This window comes from Eublepharis macularius, chromosome 15, assembly GCF_028583425.1.
Source record: "Eublepharis macularius isolate TG4126 chromosome 15, MPM_Emac_v1.0, whole genome shotgun sequence".
Taxonomy (NCBI): domain Eukaryota; kingdom Metazoa; phylum Chordata; class Lepidosauria; order Squamata; family Eublepharidae; genus Eublepharis; species Eublepharis macularius.
This window is the reverse complement of record NC_072804.1, coordinates 12833703-12850132: the sequence shown is the minus strand read 5'-3', so window position 1 is coordinate 12850132 and position 16430 is coordinate 12833703. Positions and strand designations below refer to the sequence as shown.

General features: G+C 44.7%; 1 protein-coding gene across 1 annotated transcript in view; it reads left to right on the top strand.

The window, feature by feature from the left end:
- RBPJ (recombination signal binding protein for immunoglobulin kappa J region) overlaps window positions 1-13227 on the top strand; it is a 103578-nt gene extending 90351 nt beyond the window's left edge. Inside the window, exons 10-11 of the mRNA XM_054999184.1 lie at window positions 1152-1255; window positions 4611-13227. Coding sequence (XP_054855159.1) covers window positions 1152-1255; window positions 4611-4926 — 420 coding nt within the window. The 3' untranslated portion in view covers window positions 4927-13227. The remainder of the gene's footprint in view (window positions 1-1151; window positions 1256-4610) is intronic.
- Window positions 13228-16430: the final 3203 nt, after the last annotated feature.

The window sequence follows — 16430 nt, the reverse complement described above, 5'->3', positions numbered from 1 at the left end:
CGTACCTGTTGGGTGCCCATGAGTGAAAGTGTATATATGTACCTGGGGGTGTGTATATATGTAAATATTGAGTATTTATGTGTCCTTACACAGTATTTTTACATAGATGTATATATGCATATCTATTTATTGTTGTTCTTGTTTGCTTAATAAAATTGTGTTGGACTTCACCCCCGCCTTCCTTATTGTGTGAAGCTTGGTACACTCCCATGTGTGGAGGCACAGAAGAACGAAGATGAAAACAGGGTTAACATACCTGTAACTTATGTTCATCGAGTTCTTCTGTGCTGACACACAACCCTCCCTCCTACCCCGCTGTGAACTCCAATGCACGATAATGTGATGGCTGTAACGGAAATTGGTGTTTTTAAGGTGTTATGGCTGAGGTGTGTTGGTCAAGCGGCGGCAAGGGAGAACTGAGGGAAGGGGCCGTTGGTCGCTGGAGGATCACGTGACCGTTTGGGCGGGAAGACGGTCGCTGAGGCGCGCGACAAACGGCCCCTTCGGAGCCATGGAAGCTCTAGAAAATTCTCCGGCGGCTGGCCTGCGCCTGCGCAGTCCCCATGTGTGTCAGCACAGAAGAACTCGATGAACATAAGTTACAGGTATGTTAACCCTGTTTTTTGCATCCTTTGTAGTATGTTAATTTAGTTAATAAGACTACATTCCAATCTTTTATAGGATTCAGTCCCCCCCCCCCGCCAAGTAACTATCTTTAGCAGCTAGTTTCAAGTAGGTAGTTGAGTTGATCTACAGAACAGCAAGATTTGAATCCAGTAGCATCTTAAAGACCAACAAGATCTATACGTTTTCTAGAGTCTTTAAGGTGATACCGAACATGAATCTTGAAGATCTTTAGCAGTGGTAAGCAGAGCTGAGACTAACTCAGTGTCTGACAAAGCTACCAATTCTTTTTAGTATCCTTTTTTTAAAAAAACACCTGATTTATAAGAGATGGCCCCATCCTGCTTTTTGCTGGTTGGTGGCTCAGCAGACTTCGTCCAATGATAACAGTTAGTTCAAAACAGCACATTATTGGAGAATATCTTTTACTGTATTAGGTGACATTTTTGTATATTCACTGTTTTGCAAGTGATAATGCTTTCATGCTTTTCTGCTTGGGGGTTTACACGGCTTTTTTTCTTCACTAGTTGAATGGCGGTGGGGACGTAGCAATGCTGGAACTAACAGGGCAGAACTTCACTCCAAATTTACGCGTCTGGTTTGGAGATGTCGAAGCAGAAACAATGTACAGGTGCTGTACTGCTCCTTGGGCCTGGTCCTTTTTATGTGGCAGTTTTGGAACACTTGGTTGTGTATGTTGGTTTTTCTAGGCCTCACAAAGATTGGGACAGTTAAACTCTCAAGTTGAATCCTCAAATTTAAATTACCTGCTATCAAAGCCTTAAAATAGACAGCTTTTTGCGACCTTAAAGGAAATGTGAGGATTTGCAATTTAGTAACTCAAAACTGCCAGTCAGAAGCGAGGCTTATTTGGAGCGTTCTTTTTTTCATTCTTATTATACAGGGGGGGGGGGGGAGAAATGTGGTCTGTCTTAGCATCCTCACCAATTAAAACTGGCTGCAAAGTTTCAATAATCTGATTAAAGTTTACAACTCTGATAAAGACCTAATGCATAATTCTCAGGGATATATAAAAAATACAATGGGCTCTAGAAAGGGCTGGGGGGCTGGGCTGGCCATTGCCCACTCCCCAGCAACCTGATCTGGGTTGGGGGAAGGAGAGCAGGGCTGGCATTGTCCCCTCCCCAGCGCACTGATGTAGGGTGGGGGAAGAAGGGCAGGGTGGTGGGGCTGGGCAGTGCCCCCTCCCCAGAGCCCCTATCTGGGGGTGGGGAGGAGGGCAAAGTGGCCCAGCTGGGCATTGCCCCCTCCCCAGCGCCCTGATATGGGGTGGCAGAAGGAGGGCAGGATGGTCTGGCTGGGCATTGCCCCCTCCCCAGAGCCACTGTCTGGGGCACTGTGAGGAGGGCAGGACCGCGGGGCTGGGAACTGTCCCCTCCCCAATGCCTTGAGCTGGGGCGGGGAGAAAGGCACGGTGGCCTGGCTGGCCATTGCCCTCTCCCCAGAGCCCCTATCTGGAGGAGGGGAGGAGGGCAAAGCAGCCTGGCTGGGCATTGCTCCCTCCCCAGAAACCCCTATCTGGGGGGGGGGGGAGGGCAGGGTGGCCTGGATGGGAATTGCCTCCTCCCTAGCACCCTGATCTGGGGTGAGGAAGGAGGGCAGGGGGGCCTGACAACATTGCCCCTTCCCCAGTGCTGCAATGAGAGGCATGGCACCAGGCGCTCTCATGGGCGCCTGCGCCTGGCAGTGACTGCTGTGGGTGGGGAGCACATGAGGGGGCGGCTCCAGCTCCTCCACTCAACAGCCACTGGATCGGGGCCGCTGCAGGTGGAGAGCGCAGGAGGGGGCAGCTCCAGCTCCTCTGCACGGCAGCCACCCAGATCGGGGCCGCTGCAGGTGGAAAGCACGCGAGGGAGGTGGCTCCAGCTCCTCTGTCCGGCAGCCACCCGGATCAGGGCCGCTGTAGGTGTGGAGCACGTGAGTGAGGCGGCTCTACCTCGTCCGCCCAGCAGCCGCCCAGATCAGGGCTGCTGCGGGCGAAGAGCACGCAAGGGGGGCAGCTCCAGCTCTTCTGCCTGGCAGCCACCCGGATTGGGGCTGCAGCGGGTGAGGAGCATGCGAGGGGGGCGTCTCCAGCTCCTCCACCCAGCAGCCAGCCAGATTGGGGCCGCTGCAGGTGGGGAGTGCGCAAGGGGGGCAGCTTCAGCTCCTCTGCCCGGTAGCCACCAGGATCGGGGCCGCTGCGGGCAGGAAGTGCACAAGGGGGGCGGCTCCACTTCGTCTGCCCAGCAGCCACCCTGATCGGGGTTGCTGTGGGCAAGGAGCACGAGGGGAGCGGCTCCAGCTCCTGCACCTAGCAGCAACTCGTTCCAGCCCCATTGGCCCACAGAGTGACTCCCCTCTTCTCTTACTTGGGGCGCACTAACGCTTCTGTGCTGTGGAATCCCAGTGAGTCGTCGGAAACCCATTTACAGAATTATGTAGTGGGGATATATATAGTAGTTCCAATGGGCTGCAGAAAGAGACACCGATTTCTGCCTAGTATCACAGCTTCTTGAGTTTCCTGGCTATCAGTTTTTTATGTCATCTTTTTGACTGTTAGGGGTGCAGATTTATTCTTATGTGCAGCAGCCGTTGAAATTTCAGGAGGCAGAATATGCTTTCAAATGGTTGAATGTAGAAGTTCATGTCCTGCAGAGCTCCTTTTCACCTTCCAGATGAGCAAAACTATAATAAATGTTTGCAAAGCAGCAAAAATGGCAGAATAAATAGTGACATTTTAAAAGAAATCATGCACAGCAGCTCATTTTGAATATGTATTGTCGAAGGCTTTCACGGCCGGAGAACGATGGTTGTTGGGGGTTTTCCGGGCTGTATTGCCGTGGTCTTGGCATTGTAGTTCCTGACGTTTCGCCAGCAGCTGTGGCTGGCATCTTCAGAGGTGTAGCACCAAAAGACAGAGATCTCTCAGTGTCACAGTGTGGAAAAGATGTAGGTCATTTGTATCTACTCAGGAGGGGTGGGGTTGAGCTGAGTCATTCTGTAAGAGTTTCCCAGGGTGTGGAATGCTAATGGCGGGAGGCTTCACTGTATCCTGAGGAGGTTCTTTTGCATATGGATTGGTGCTTGATGTGCTAATCTTCTCTGCAGGGCTATTGTCGGGTGTGGAGTGTTTTGTTGGCCTGGTGTTTTTCAGAACTGGAGCCCATGCTCTGTTCATTCTTAAGGTTTCTTCTTTCCTGTTGAAGTTTTGCTTATGCTTGTGAATTTCAATGGCTTCCCTGTGCAGTCTGACAAAGTAGTCCAGACAAGAATAAAAGAACATGAAAGACACTGCAGACTTGGACAGCCTGAAAAATCAGCAGTGGCTGAACATAGCCTAACTCAAACAGGGCACAGTATCTTATTCCAGGACACCAAAATACTGGACAACACTTCCAACTACTTTGTCAGACTGCACAGGGAAGCCATTGAAATTCACAAGCATAAGCAAAACTTCAACAGGAAAGAAGAAACCTTAAGAATGAACAGAGCATGGGCTCCAGTTCTGAAAAACACCAGGCCAACAAAACACTCCACACCCGACAATAGCCCTGCAGAGAAGATTAGCACATCAAGCACCAATCCATATGCAAAAGAACCTCCTCAGGATACAGTGAAGCCTCCCGCCATTAGCATTCCACACCCTGGGAAACTCTTACAGAATGACTCAGCTCAACCCCACCCCTCCTGAGTAGATACAAATGACCTACATCTTTTCCACACTGTGACACTGAGAGATCTCTGTCTTTTGGTGCTACACCTCTGAAGATGCCAGCCACAGCTGCTGGCGAAACGTCAGGAACTACAATGCCAAGACCACGGCAATACAGCCCGGAAAACCCCCAACAACCATCATTTTGAATAATTTAGGTCCTTTCCGGGTTCATCTTTTGGGCTGCCTGGGTTTTCAAAATAGCTTGAATTGTCTTTTCTTAGCAATACATGTCCTCAGCATCTAATGCTTTCTCTTGCCTTTTCACCAGGTGCGCCGAAAGCATGCTGTGTGTTGTTCCTGACATTTCTGCATTCCGAGAAGGCTGGCGGTGGGTTCGTCAACCTGTCCAGGTGCCAGTAACGTTGGTCCGCAATGATGGCATAATCTACTCTACCAGCCTTACGTTTACTTACACGCCAGAGCCAGGGCCCCGACCCCACTGCAGTGCTGCTGGAGCAATCCTCAGGGCCAACTCGAGCCTCCTGGCATCTAGCGAAACAAATGCAAACAGTGAGGGAAGTTACACAAATGTCAGCACAAACCCAACCAATGTCACGTCATCAGCGGCAACGGTAGTTTCCTAACCACTGCTCTTGCTGTGGACCTTTTTTTCTAAAAAAACAAAACAAACCCTTGACTTTTAAGTGCTTCAAACAATAAAACTGAACAATTTTTGTGGTTTCATGGGGAAAAAACAATTCTTCACTACTATTTGAACTTTTATCACCTGCAAGTGCTGATCTCAGTGGAAGCCACACATTTTAAAAAAAGAAAAGAAAGAAATGTGTGTGAGGAATTACTCTGTATTCAAATTCTATTTTTAGCTGTCTTTATAAAAATGGGCACGGATTTAAAAATAATAAAAGTGGCTGGGGAAAAAAGTTGATCTAGAAAACATGGACATAACATAGTTTTTATGGACCAAGGAACGCTTTAGTATAAAAGGTACATTTTCACCATACCTTTTTGTATCACAACATATAGTACGCTTTTGTTACCAAATAGTTTATATATTGGTTTTTTTTCCTCTGAGCATTTGCTCTGAAGTATATTCAGGTTCCAAGCCTGACCATGCTTGTATAATCTAATTACCATACTCTTCCAGTTTTTTAAAATATATATATATATATATATTTTTGGTCTATGGCTGGAACTGTTCCTTTTTTTTAAACTGAAGTCTTGTGACTTTTTACGAACTGAAATTTTTGTTTTTATTTTTCAGCAAGTAGAACCTTGTAAAGGCCAGCATATTTTTTTTAAGATTATATGAAGTTTGTGCAAAAGCTTTAAAACAGACGCCTCTGCCTTGCCTGCAACACATGCCATGTGTGTTACCTTTAGAGTTCGGGGGGGGGGGAGGGAGGGGGTGTTTCATTTTGGCCATGGTTGATAGATCTTTTTGTGTTCCTTTTTATGTATTTATAGTGTTGATTCCTGAGGTTTTTAACATTGCAAACAGGGCCTCTTGCGCAGTTATCCTAACTGTTCACATTACCGGCATATGTTCGTGTTATAAAGGGTTCGTCTCTTCCTTTCAGTCAATATATATGTGTCAGAAAATATGTTCAGGATTGCTCTAGGTTTTTTGTTGGCTAATCTTGAACATAATTTGGTATTATGCGTAAGTTAAGTATGCGTGTGTGTATGTTTTAAGTGGACTGTTCCCAATAACTTCATTTGGCAGCATGTTTTTGGTATCATCGACATACAGCAGCATTTTTCCTCAAGCATTGGCCACAAATGGACCTCTCCATCATGGATCGGGCTTTCCGTGTCTTTCCTTGGGTGTTAAGCCGACGCTTGATTTAGTTTTGTATGATTTTTCTGTGCCTGTGTTAGAAGTGGCTGTACAGTGAAATAATAGTACTTAGAAAAGGATTAGTGCAAAAGCACTGATTGGACTTGCTCCTTCTTTCTCTTCCCTGCCGGCAACCAGGTGCAGTGTTCCTGTCCTCTCCCAGTTGTGTTATAACTGAGGGTCACTTAATACCACTACTGTTTTCTCCTCTCCAAAGTAATTTCCAGAAGCTCCTCACTGAGAGCTCTCTGGGTCACTTGTAAATGAATCTTTAATGCACATTGGCCAAGATCTAAAGCAGAAGTCCCCAACCTTTTTGAGCCTGTGGGCAGCTTTGAAATTCTGCCACAGGAAGTGGGGACAACCATAAAATGTCAGGGAGCCAGATTATGCATGATTGTCATTGTAAATACTACAATGTTTTAGGCTGAGCATCTGTTTAATAGGATGCCTTTTGATCTGCCCAACCAATCAGATCTCCAATGGCCAATCAGAAGCCCTGCTGGGCAAAATTCCCACCTACTTTCTTAAAAATGCTTGGCAGGCATCAGGAAAGGTGTCGGTATGCAGCACAGGGCCCATGGGCTGCACATTGGGGAACCCTGATCCAAAGAGTGCTTCTCCTGTGATTGTGGAAGTGGCTGATTCCCCTTCCCCCTTTGCAATTGCCATCTTTTATGCCATGCCAAATGCCACTATGGAGGATCCCAGACTTCAGGAGCTCCTTTCTAGAGAAAGCAAATTGCTGTAGAAAGAGGGCCTTGAAAACCCAGAGCACGTGTGAAATCCATGCACGACATTGTGGATTCTTCAGCCGTTGGGTTCACTACCATTATATACCCTGGAAGCTCAAAAGTTAAGGTTTATTGGATGATCAGAAGGCACAGAAACTAAATTTGTATTGGACCCAGTCTTGAAACTGTCCTTCTGCCTAGATCTTGCCATGAGTTGATTTCCAAGCCCCTTTTGTAGAGGAGAAAAAGTAATTTTGTTAATTTGACCATTGAAATGCATTAGAAGGATATTAGATATACTTTTATTTGGAACTTGCTAGACATGCCTCCCCCCCAACCTACCAGTTGTTTTAAACAATTTCAACATTCTCTTCATTGGTGAGCATAGTAAAAATTACTGACGCAGACTCAATGGGGCTACCTTCCCTGGTGTGCAGTCCTCCTCCCCACAAAAGACGAACATTTAGGATCCACGTGAGTAGAGATGGGCATGAACCGAAATACAAGCCAAAGTTTGGCATGAAATGGGCCGGTTCGTGGTTCGCGAACCGGTGGTTCATCAGAGTCCATTGCTGACGAACCACCACGAACTTTAGGCTGGTTCATTTGGTTCATTTTTTTGGTTCATCGCTGCAGACAGCCGGGCACGGATCAATCAGTTTCCTAGGCAAGAGGGGATGGACTTCCTGCAGACCTTCTGCTGACCCAGAAGTGACAATTTGCTGACCCAGATGTGACGTTTTCACAAACCAAATGAACTGGTTCGCAAACCGGGGCAGGTTCGTGAAATGCAACAAACCACGAACCGCACAGTGTTTTTTTTTTTTCAGTTCATGCCCATCTCTACACGTGAGTCCTGACTGCTCTGTAAACAAGAGACGCCAATGCTGGAGCAAATGGCTTCTTGCAGGGAAGCATTTGACTTCACAGCTACACAACATGAACAGGGTCTGTTGGGCTCAACGCTGTCTTCCGTTTTTAAAAGCTGCACTGTTGTTGAATATTGCTTCTCTGTATGGGATGTTTTTCTTAACTTGGAGCGCTGTTCTAGTTGTAGAGTTTCTGTGCAGCATGAAGATTGAAGGCAGGGTACTTAAAGGGAGATGGCAGAATGTTAAATCAATACTAGTGTCTTAAAATGTGTTCCATTCTAGGTCTTCCCTTATGCTGTTTTTTTTTTTTCATTTCATGTCACCCCTACAAGGTCTTTGCGCCCAACTAGCTCTTAATATGAGGCACTTTTCGCCTCACTTCACATCATCCATTTGTGCCTGGCTCTTTCTCTCTTTTGTGTGTGTGAGAGAGAGGGACGGAGACAGACACCAAGGGCAGGATTCATTGTGGCCTTACCTCTGGTTTAAGCTGCTCACTGGCATTGGCTTGTAAGCCCGTATACTTGTGCGTCTTTAACTTTCTCCTTGTTTGTACAGTAGCGGGTACTGCTTCACAGTGTCTGTTTGACGATTTGTTGTTAGTATGATGCAGTTGTGTTTAACTTAGAAGCTTTTGGGCTGACCAGCTTTGAGATGAAAGAGCAATTTTTGTTTTGGGATTTCGGTAATAGCAAAAGAACAGTCATTGCATGTACCATTAAAAAAACCTGTAATGTAGTTTTCATATTTCACAGAGTATTATAGCAAATTTCTCAGACCCTTCCAGACTTAATTTATAACACACAACCTTATTTCAACACTTTGCTTATAGTTGCAATTTGCTTCTGCTTAATCTAACGTTAGCGCCTGTGTTTTTCAAAACCGTCTAGCAGATGATGGGTTGGATTTAATGCAAAGACCATGTGATACCTCACAAGGATTGCATATCTGCCCATCTTGCCCTCCCCACCCCAGAAGCCATTTCTGACTCTGAAAAGTTCATTCTTGGGGTTGCAAGGCCTGTGTGGTGGAGTAATAGCCCCCTTGGTTGGAATGCAACGGTGGGGGAGGGAGAGGAGGTGAAATTGCTCCCTGCTGAAAGTAATCCATTTCTCATCTCTACTGCAGCCTTCCAGGCGCACATGGTTATTACTCCATGCAGGTTGCACAATCCCAGGAACAAACTTCCCTGGGGCTCTGCAATAACTGCTGGGGTAAATAGACAACTGAGAAGATCCATGACCATCAGCACCTTCCGCTGCCAGATTGTGAGATCCGACCCTGTTTATTTAACTCTGTTTGCCTTTCTCTATACCACGGGACAATGAGAGTATCCATTCAATTCAATTCAAATACCTTTAATGGCATACAAAGATCTAAGACAGCAAACAAGTCACTATAAAATTACATAAAATATCAAAAGACAATATATTTATACAAAACTTGTATGAATCATAAGCACACCCACTAAAACACAACCACTTTAGAAATCACTGTATCAATATCCTTTAACAGAAAACGACAAAAAGGATAGATTGTTCTGCTGTTCAATATGCATTGGCAACCTCTCAGACAGCATTCTTTGCAACTTATCATATAAACGGCATTCCAGAATTATATGCGGGATGGTATCTGGGCAGTTGGCTCCACACAAACAATGTCTTTCTGAAAAGGGGACTCGCTGGTATCTCCCCTGAAGGACATTGGAGGGAAAGGCATCTAGTCTGGCCAACATAAAGGCCCTACGACAGCCCGGGGTCTCGAGATCATAAAAGTACTGCAGAATTCTGCCAACGTACGTAGTCAATCCTAATGCAGCTGAGGAGCAAACAAAAGGTTGGGCTGGAAATAACTTCTGTTGCTCCCAATCTAGTAGACGCTGCTTAACACAATTAAGGATATAGGCCTCATCAGACATAAATAAGTCCTCCACTGTTAGTCCCATATACTTAAATTGACTCAGTATTCCCGCTGACCACGCCCAGGAGTACTGATCCCTTTTCAAATAGGTTAATAGACTACAAGGCTCGGCTCTAAAATAAATTTTGAACAACAGTGAGAGTATTGAAGCATGGGGGAAGGGGGAGATTCAGTTTTCTGCAGCATCTTTTAGCTTTAGAATGCTTATTTCATAGAATCATAGAGTTGGAAGGGGCCATACAGACCATCTAGTCCAACCCAACCCCCTGCCCAGTGCAGGATCAGCCTAAAGCATCTCTGACAAGTATTCATCCAGCCTGTTCTTGAAAACTGTCAGTGAAGGGGAGCTCACCACCTCCCTAGGCAGCTGATTCCACTTTTGAACTACTCTGACCGTGAAAAAGTTTTTCCTAATATCCAGCCGGTACCTTTGTGCATATAATTTAAGCCCATTGCTTCGGGTCCTACCCTCTGCTGCCAACTGGAACAGCTCCCTGCCCTCCTCCAAATAACAGCCTTTCAAATACTTAAAGAGAGCAATCATGTCCCCCCTCAACCTCCTCTTCTCCTAACTAAACATTCCCAAGGCCCTCAGCCTTTCCTCGTAGGGCTCAGTCTCCAGACCCCTGATCATCCTCATCGCTCTCCTCTGCACCCTCTCGATTTTGTCCACATCCTTTTTGAAGTGAGGCCTCCAGAACTGCACACAATACTCCAGGTGCGGCCTGACCAAGGCAGTATAGAGACGAGCTATGACCTGCGATTTCAACACTATGGCCCCTTTGATACAACCCAAGACTGAATTGGCCTTTTTTGCCACCGCATCACACTGACTGCTTATATTCAGTTTACAGTCCACTCTTACCCCAAGATCCCTTTCACATATACTACTGCCCAGAAGTGTATCCCCCATCCAGTATTTGTGCTTCTCATTTTTGTGGCCCAGATATAATACTGTGCACTTGTCTTTGTCGAATTGCATCCTATTCACAGCTGCCCACTTCTCCAGAGTATTCAGGTCTTGTTGAATTTTAATTCTATCTTCTTGGGTGTTTGCTACCCCTCCCAATTTGGTATCATCAGCAAATTTAATGAGCAGCCCTTCCACTCCTTCCTCCAGATCATTGATAAAGATATTGAAGTTGTCGTCGTATAGGTGGTTCCATCAACATCACATGGGCAATGACTAAATTAGAAACAGTCTTCTAGAGGCTCATCACTATTGAGTGGTGGTCAGCTTGCTTTTTGAATCTTCTGCCTCTCTTTTGTGTTGCTATTTTATTAATAGAGGGAAATGGGCATTCATCTCTTAGAACAGAAGCCCAAGTAAGCAAAATCTCTGCCTGTTAAGGCTGCAGTCCTTCACAGAATTATTTGCACTGCACACCTGGATAAAATTTAAGTGGCAGTCCTCCAACTGTGGGCTTCTGTAATAAGCCAGCAGCCCTAAATGGGGCTGCTTCAGAACAACTAGTCTGGCTTCCATTGCACTTCGTTTATGATCTTAGCCGGCATCATGTTGTGTTCTGTGGTAGCCCTTGAGTCTTGTTCAAGGCTAGGTTGTACAATCAGCAGAATTTGATGGCAAAGCTTTTTCTGGAGTGTACCAGTTCAGGTTTTGTATGTTTAAAACCAACAGGCATATAGACAGATAGCATGTCTGGCACATGGTTACAGTCTGGCGAACATCTGGCCATGCTAGTTTTCTGTAAGCAAGCATGTTTCCCAACATACAAATCCTTCTACCTCCAGTATCACAACCCATGGAAGACCCTTACTACTTGATTCTATTGGTTGTATAACTTGGCCCTTTCTCCTGGGGTGAATATTTAATTTCTCTGTACATAGAGTGTTCTTAATCCACCCATGCAATCCCATTTCAAAGAGTTCTGTGGTAGTTTTGTTATGAAACCAAACCATTCCATTTGCAGTTTCTTTTTTCTTTCAAAAGCAGCTGTGTACATGATGAGTGCAGAATTGGCTGTGCCAGATGTTTAACTTAGTTTTTCAAATACTGTCAATGTGAGGCTGAGTGGCAGCTTTGTTTTAGAAACATTAATGTGTTGGTTTCTCTCTCTAAATAGTTCAGGAGGACTGAAGCATTTCTCCCTTGAAATCAGCAATATTTGGCGGGCTGCTCCAAAGTGGTGTGTGTCTTTCTATGCTCACAGTTCTTTCTTGCTTAGAGAGACAAAGTTCATCTCACATTGCTCTGATGGCAGAAAGTTTCACCATGCAAGCCACAGCTTGGAAGAAGAGCTGAGAGACGACTTCGCCACAGCATGGTCCTATGTAGCTTCAGTCAGAAATCCCAGTAAGTTCAATGGTGTTTGCTTCTCCTGTGTATAGGAGTGAGCACCATTAAATTTACTGGGACTTACTCCTGATGACTTTTGGTTGCTTACTGGGGGAGAGGGGGGCTGCCTCCTGCTTTCTCCCCGAGGAGGAAAAAGAACAGAAGCCGCCACAGTACTCTTCTCCCCTCCCCTGCCAATCAGTGTCTCGTATTCTTGGCATTTGTGGCTATCTTGGCCAAATACATTGTTGGTTTGCTCTGACGGAAACTGCTGGTTTCCAGAGCAAATGATCAGCAGTTCCTTTGCAAAGACAGCTGTAATTCCAGAGAAGGAGGCAGGGAGGCACAGCAGTCGCTCCTCCTTTTCCTTTGCAGAGAAGGTAGGGACAGGCGGCAGCAGCTTCTTGGAGGGCAAGATAAACAACTTGGGCTGTGATCTGACATGCAGTTGCAGAGGAGTAAGCTCCACTGAACTCAGTAAGGCTTACTTCTGGGTAAACAGAGTCATACTGGTTAAGTGGTGATGAGGAAATTTACCAGACAGAGGGTTGGCTGCAGGTGTCTATTTATAGTGCATCTCTTTGTGTGTGTGTGTGTGTGTGTGTGTGTGTGTGTGTGTGTGTGTGCACGCATGTGCACGCATGCTTTCAGTCCTTAAAGGGTTATATTTTACAAACCATGCACCTGTAAAGTTTTGTAGCAATAAGATGGAAGACTGAGCAAGTCTTTACCATAATTTTGTTGGGAAAATGAATCTGCTCAGTTCCATATTTCATTAAAAAAACTTAAAGCCTGCAATATGAGCAGTTTCAAGGAATAAATAAAAATGAAATGTAAACCACATTAAGTGCGTTGTCACGTGTACTGTGTGTGTAACTAGTGTGTTCAATATTCGATTTGAATTTTTCTACTGAAGTTTTAAGTCAAGATTACCTGTCCTGTTTTCCTTCCTCTTATTGCATTCAAAAATGTGTGTGATGCTGAGATATTATCGCAAGTCTGTTGAAATTTTGATGCACTTCTGCTTGTAAAGAGTCGGTTAAACACTGACAGCGGGGAGCGGGGAGGGCAATCTGCGTGATGAGAAGAGCAGAGCGGAGCAGGGCCACGCGAGAAGCCTGCCACACCTGCCGGACTCCACCCAAGCTGGATATGGAATCTCTTGTAACACAACATGTGAAAAAACGCAGAAGTTAGAAAAGGCTGTTTTTAATTTCAATATTGTAAATATGAACTAGTTCACTTTGTGATATTATTTATTAAATAAGGAGAAATGAATTGCTTAATTTTGTTTAAATTAGTAGTTAATTAGTCAGCTTCAGGGAGCCATTATACATTTGGGTTTCTGGTTCACGTTCAGCAATGTTCCTGAATTCTATGGTTCTCACGCTGACTTCAGAAAACAGTTTGGTGATGGATTCAGTCCCTTTGGTTTTGATAATGTTTCATAAGGTGAATAATTGGGCTTCCTCTTGCAGTGTAACTCTTACAGAAATGAATGCAGTATTTATCTTACGGAGGAAATCATTTATCTTTATTTATTTATTTATCTGTAGTTATTTTATTTACTTTAGATTTTTATTCTGCCCTCCCTGCAGAGCAGGCTCGTGTAGACTGAAATCTGAAAAGCTGTCTCCACACATACTCTGGAGGATCTGAAGTCGTCTTCTTTTTCTAAGTTGTCACCTGAAAGCCCCTTTTGTAAAGATCTCGGGACTCCCCACAATACCTGTACTGAAGAACTGCAGACTGGGGTGCAGAAATCACTGAGGCTCCGATGTGCGGATCAGCTTTTCTGAAATCGATGTCTATTTTTGTTTGGTAGTGTTTGGTTGGCATGTAAGCCAACTCAGAGATTTTAGGTTTGGGCCCTGAACTGGGTTATTTTTGCCTTAAATCTTGTTTTTATCATAAACAGTACTGTATTTTCTAGCCTCTAAATACCCCATTTTGCAAGTCTGTAGGAAGAGGAATTCCTATAGTTAGATGAGCCTGTGGTTGAAAACGCCTGTGCCTTTTAGGGTACTCCGTAGTTAAACCTTTTAATTCTGCGTAGCATTTCTGGCTCATTTTCTCATATATCCCTTAATCTGGGGAAGGTTGTAATGCATTCTTTTGTGTTTATTTTCCTTTGTTTATGAGACTTTGGCTTATGCATAGTTGCCCTGAAATGGAATTGTATAGAATTCCAGAAACTTTAGATGGGGGAGGGCTTACTTTTGTAGAAGAGCTGAACAATTATTTGTCACCACTTTCACACAAACTGAAGGAGCCTGAACTGGCACTGAAGATGGATCAAAGGGGAAAGAATTTACCTTGGCCTCCTGTGGACATCAGCAAGTCTATAATTACCGCAGTTTTTCTGGATTTCATATTGGCCTGCAGCAGTTCTAGCCATATGTTCCTGAGACCTCATCCTGCCAGATGAATAACTTGACATGGACTGCTTCAGAACACTTGGGAGGAAGTTTCAATCTCCTTTTCCTATTGTCAGCCCAAATTAAAAGTCTGAGGGTGAGGCTGGCATTGGCTTCTCCCGCTTTGGGTTAAGGGCAGAGGTCTGGTTTTACACTTCTTTCTGATGAATAGGGATGCAGAAATAAATAACGATGTTCTTCCACCATAAAAGGGAATGCTAGCTTCTCATGCTTCCTTTAAAATGCTATCTGTATTAAATTCCAAACAATTTGCAAATGTATTGCAGTCAGAAGGTTAAAAAAAGGCAAATGTGTTAGCTGCTTTTAAGCGCTTAGCCTGCTTCTAAAAATGTCTTTGGGCTTCTCTAAGAGATCCATAACACAAATAATCACTAATAATTTCTGTTCTCTGAATTGTTATTTCACCGTTCTAAAATCTTACATGAACTCTGATGGGTCCAGAGAGGAAAAAATGGTCTTGCAGCATACTGGAATGGAGCTGTGCTCACAATTTCGCATTTTGATTATGATTCATGATACTGTACTTAACCAAATAAGTTGCAGGGGAAGGGAACATCACAAAGAAAATTCTGTTTTGAGGATTGTGTATGGAAAATATTTCAGCAAGGGACAGCAAAAATACTGTTATTAAGTACTGATTGCTACCATTCCAGCAAGTTTGATTGCCTTTAAAACTATTTCTATGTCTTAAGGGTGCCTCTGCTCCGAGACTGTAACAATCCAACCCTATGCAGAGTTAATCTAGTATAAGCCCATTGAACAGTGCAATCCTAAAAGTGCAGTTTGGTGTAGTGGTTAAGAGTGGCAGGACTCTAATCTGGAGAACTGGGTTTGATTCCCCCCTCCTCTGCTTGAAGCCAGCTGGGTGACCTTGGGTCAGTAACAGCTCTCTCAGCCCCATCCACCTCACAGGGTGATTGTTGTTGTGGGGATAATAATGACATACTTTGTAAACTGCTCTGAGTGGGTATTAAGTTATCCTGAAGGATGGTATATAAATTAAATGTTATTATTAAACAGATGCAGAGGAGTTAGCCGTGTTAGTCTGTAGTAGCAAAATCAAAAAGAGTCCAGTAGCACCTTTAAGACTAACCAACTTTATTGTAGCATAAGCTTTCGAGAATCAGTTCTCTTCATCAGATGCATGGAGGGCAAGAAGAAACTGGTCAGATATATAGGTGGAGAGGGGAGGGCGGAGTAGATGCAAACAGCTGCTTCTGATATGGAGATCAGTTTGCTTCTGTTAAGGAAGTCAGTTACTTCTGATAATGAGATAACCATTCATAGTCTCTATTCAATCCCAGCTTGACTGAGTCAAATTTACATATGAATTCCAATTCAGCAGCTTCCCGTTGGATTTTGTTTTTGAAAGGTTTCTGTTGAACTACAGTGACCTTTAAGTCCTTGATGGAATGTCCTGGTAGACTGAAGTGTTCTCCCACTGGTTTCTGGACGTTTCCATTTTGAATGTCAGATTGGCTTAGACTGGAGTAACTCTGTTTAGGATTGCATTGCAAATCGCTGATGCCAGAGCTCCTTAAAATGGGGAATGGGGTTGGATGCAACATCCCCATCTAGAACACAGATTTCTCCCAAAGTTTGGGATGGGGGGGGCAACCTTTCATGTTTATGCCGTGAGAAACAACGTCCTTGTTTTCAGAACAAGAACATGCCATTTCGAAAAGGAAGTTGTTGGTGAGCGACTCCCCCGCCTCCAAGGTTAGTGCTCCAAATGTCACTCCACAAACCTGTGCCGGTCTGCCCACTTAAGATTCCCCCCCCCCCCTGGGATTAGAATGGATCTTCAAAAACGGGACCACTCTTGCAAGTGATTCTTTTAAGCCAGATTCTTAACAGTATTCTGACCAGGTGGAGAATTCTGCCACTGCTGAAATGAATGAGCTAAAAGCATGAATGTGTGGAATTCATGCGTGAAGTCATGTTGCCTTATGGCAACCCTATGATTTAATGACCTCCAAAATGCTGTATCATTAACAGACTTCCTCAGACCTTGCAAAGTGAAGGCGGCA